The sequence below is a fragment of the Amblyomma mixtum genome, chromosome 3 (assembly GCF_055824585.1).
Source record: "Amblyomma mixtum isolate Tamu chromosome 3, ASM5582458v1, whole genome shotgun sequence".
NCBI classification, from domain to species: Eukaryota; Metazoa; Arthropoda; class Arachnida; order Ixodida; family Ixodidae; genus Amblyomma; species Amblyomma mixtum.
The window spans coordinates 322,407,982-322,411,416 of NC_143014.1; the positions used below are offsets into that span (position 1 = coordinate 322,407,982).

Consider the following 3,435-nt stretch of genomic DNA (forward strand, 5'->3'; position numbering starts at 1 on the left):
GCAAATTGAGCAGCACGTGGAATCTGTTCACCAGTCATTCGACATACAACAGAAAACGGTTACCAATATCGAAGACCGTAGCCGTCGCTCAAATCTGATTGTTCACGGAATTACTGAAGACGGAAAGGAAAATGAAAAATCGCTCAAATACAAGGTACTCATTGATATTGTCACGTGCTGCGCATGGGCGCTGAGGAACAAAGAAGACGTGCGGCGGCTGGAAGAAGAGAAAGTCCAGTATCCTGCCACCGGCGCACCAAGCTCTTCTCGACCTGCCTTGTACATAGTATTTTGTAAATAGAACCTGTAACAGTGTGGTGCAGGTGCTGGGTCGATCACCACGGACCCCTCTCGCAACCGCTGCAGCCGAAGAATCGCCGGATTGCCACCGTTGCCCGTGCAAATGCCCAAGGAAGCCGACGCACGTCCGACCGGCGCAGCAACGCCCGCTTGGCAGCACTACCGTGAGCCGCGGACGTTTTCCGGGAAGGCTGGCGAAGACGTGGATGATTGGCTCACCAATTACAAGCGGGTGAGCAAATACAACGGCTGGGATGCCACTCTTCAGCTGGCCAATGTCGTCTTCTTTCTCGATGGCACCGCGCTAACTTGGTTCGAAAACCATGAGGCATCAATAACGAGTTGGGACCGCTTCATGGAAGAGCTCCGCAGCTGCTTCGGGGATACCGTTGCCAAACGAAAATGCGCTGAGCAGTCTTTGCTTCAGAGAGCGCAAGTGCCTGGAGAGACCTGCACGACTTACATAGAAGAGGTCTTGAAGCTGTGCAAAGTCGTTAATCCCAGTATGTCCGACGAAGATCGCGTTGGTCATCTCCTCAAGGGCATCGCAGAGGACGTCTACAGCTTTCTTATTAGTAAAGAAAATTTAGACTCGCCCACGGATATCATCAAGCACTGCCGCACCTTTGAAGCTCTAAAACTGCGTCGAATTACTCCCAAGTTCGGTCGCCTGCCTAACGTCACCACCGTCGCCAGCGTGGATTTCCACGAGCCTGTGAATGCGGCGACTCTCCCTGACGTCATTCGTCAAATCGTGCGTGACGAACTCTCCCGGCATCAAGATGTTGCGCGCCGCAGTGAGGTCCCGTATGAGAGCTGTTCTCTGCAGGCGGCTCCCGCCTACCGCTCCTCCCCTTGGAGTTCGTCTGGCCAGGCCCCTACCAGTGCTCCTCGCATTGATTACAGCGACGCTCCCCGGATCACCCGCCCCGGCCCCAGGGCGCCAGCTCGTCCGCAACGCCACCTGCGGCAGCCGGAGTACGATGGTCGTTTCGACACTGGCTACGAGGAGTGTTATCCCGAGTGCCCCCCCGACCCACCACTTTGTTACCGCTGTGGTATGGTCGGTCACATCTCTAGATTCTGCCGTCGCCGGGGCCAGTATTCCCGCTCCCAGCGCCAATGGTCATACCCTCGCCCCAGTTTCAATGCGCCTGTTCATGACCGTGTCTTCACATCGTCTCAGCGCCCATCCAGTTACGCGCCACCACGGAACGACTCCCCTGCCTCTGACCGAAGTCTGACTCCACCTCCGCACCGCTCTCGCCGCTCGCCTTCTCCCCAACGTCGTTCCCCACCGTCCCCGGGAAACTAGCGTGTGCGGCCGATGGAGGTGCGGTCGCCGGATCATCGATAGTGCCAATTCCTCTGCCCGTTGTTATGTTAAGGAACCGCCTTGAAGTTTTAGTGGACGGTATTTGCGTCATGGCCTTAGTGGACACTGGTGCCACGGTGTCAGTGATGAGTTCAACTTTCAAGAACCGCCTGGGTCGTAAAATAATGTTCGCTTGGGATCGTGCTGTTATATTCCGGGGTGTAGGGGGAGAATCATTGGTTCCGATTGGTATTTGTTTTGTGAATGTAGTGATCGCTGGCCACACGTTCCGAACTGAATTCACGGTGCTCCCTCGTTCTACGCATGACATCATCCTCGGTATTGACTTTTTGCACCAGTGCGGCGCTACTCTCGACTTCCGCAGTGGTGGCATATCGTTAAGTCCTGGCCTTCGGTCAGCTCTCATAGAAGACTCGCCAGTGGTTGCCCAAGTGTTTTCTGTCTCTGAAGATACCGTCGTTCCAGCAATGTCTGCCATATTCGTTCCAGTTGTGTCCTCGAGCACGATTTCTGATGCCTTCGATGCTGTGGTGGAACCTTGTTCCCTTAACTGTGCAAAGAAAAGTGTGCTAGTACCCCGCAGCGTCGTCCATGTGACCAAGGGCCATGCCACTCTTTGGACTGTCAATCACTCCAACGAACCTGCAGTATTGCCATGTGGTTTAAAACTTGCTGGCTTTGAAGAACGTTTTTCTGTACCAGTTGCCGCGATCACTGACAACGTGTCTCGTCCAACTAGACGCCGCGATCTGAGCGACTCTCAATTCCTAGCCATGGTCAACAAATCCCTACCCACTAGCGACCGCCAGGTACTAGTGGCCGTTCTTATGAAGCATGCTGACGTGTTTGACTTTGGTCGCGACCAACCACCGCCGATTCCAGCTTCCCGTACCCATCACATGATCAATACTGGATCTGCACAGCCGATTCGACAGAAGCCATACCGCGTCTCGCCTTCCGAACGTCAGATAATTGATGAACAAGTCCGTGACATGTTGCACCGCGGCATCATTCAGGAATCCTCCAGCCCGTGGGCTGCTCCAGTGATCCTTGTCAAAAAGAAAGATGGCACTTGGCGATTTTGTGTCGACTACCGCCGGCTTAACACTGTCACAAAGAAGGATGTTTACCCGCTCCCGCGCGTTGATGATGCCATTGACTGCCTCCACTCAGCCTCCTACTTTTCCTCGGTGGATCTACGGTCCGGGTACTGGCAGATCCCGATGCACCCGCAAGACAAAGAGAAGACAGCATTCGTGACACCTGACGGGTTGTATGAATTTAATGTTATGCCTTTCGGCCTTTGCAACGCTCCTGCCACTTTTGAACGATTTATGGATACGCTTTTACGTGGCCTGAAGTGGCAAGTTTGCATGTGTTATCTGGACGATGTTGTCATTTTTGGTAGGACCTTCGCCGAACATAACAGCCGCTTAGCCATTGTCCTAGACTGCATAGAGAGAGCGGGCCTCGTGCTGAACTCGAAGAAGTGTCGCTTCGGTGAGCGCCAAATTACTGTGCTTGGTCATCTCGTTGACAAGGATGGCGTCAGACCCGACCCGCAGAAGGTTGAAGCTGTAAGCAGTGTCAAAGAACCCAAATCAGTGAAAGAGCTCAGGAGTTTCCTAGGACTTTGCTCATATTTTCGGCGTTTCGTTCCCAAGTTTTCTGATTTAGCCTACCCGCTTACAAGTCTCCTGCAGAAAGACACCCCTTTCCACTGGACTCCCGAATGTGACTCCGCGTTTCGGCAGCTCAAGTTTCTCCTCACCTCGCGGCCAATATTACGTCATTTCTGC

General features: G+C 53.7%; 1 protein-coding gene across 1 annotated transcript; it reads left to right on the forward strand.

The window, feature by feature from the left end:
- Positions 1–244: 244 nt before the first annotated feature.
- LOC149355762 (uncharacterized) lies at positions 245–2,115 on the forward strand. The gene has a single exon (XM_089584000.1). It carries the CDS (start codon positions 404–406, stop codon positions 1,613–1,615), a length of 1,212 nt encoding a protein of 403 aa, XP_089440126.1. The 5' UTR covers positions 245–403; the 3' UTR covers positions 1,616–2,115.
- Positions 2,116–3,435: the final 1,320 nt, after the last annotated feature.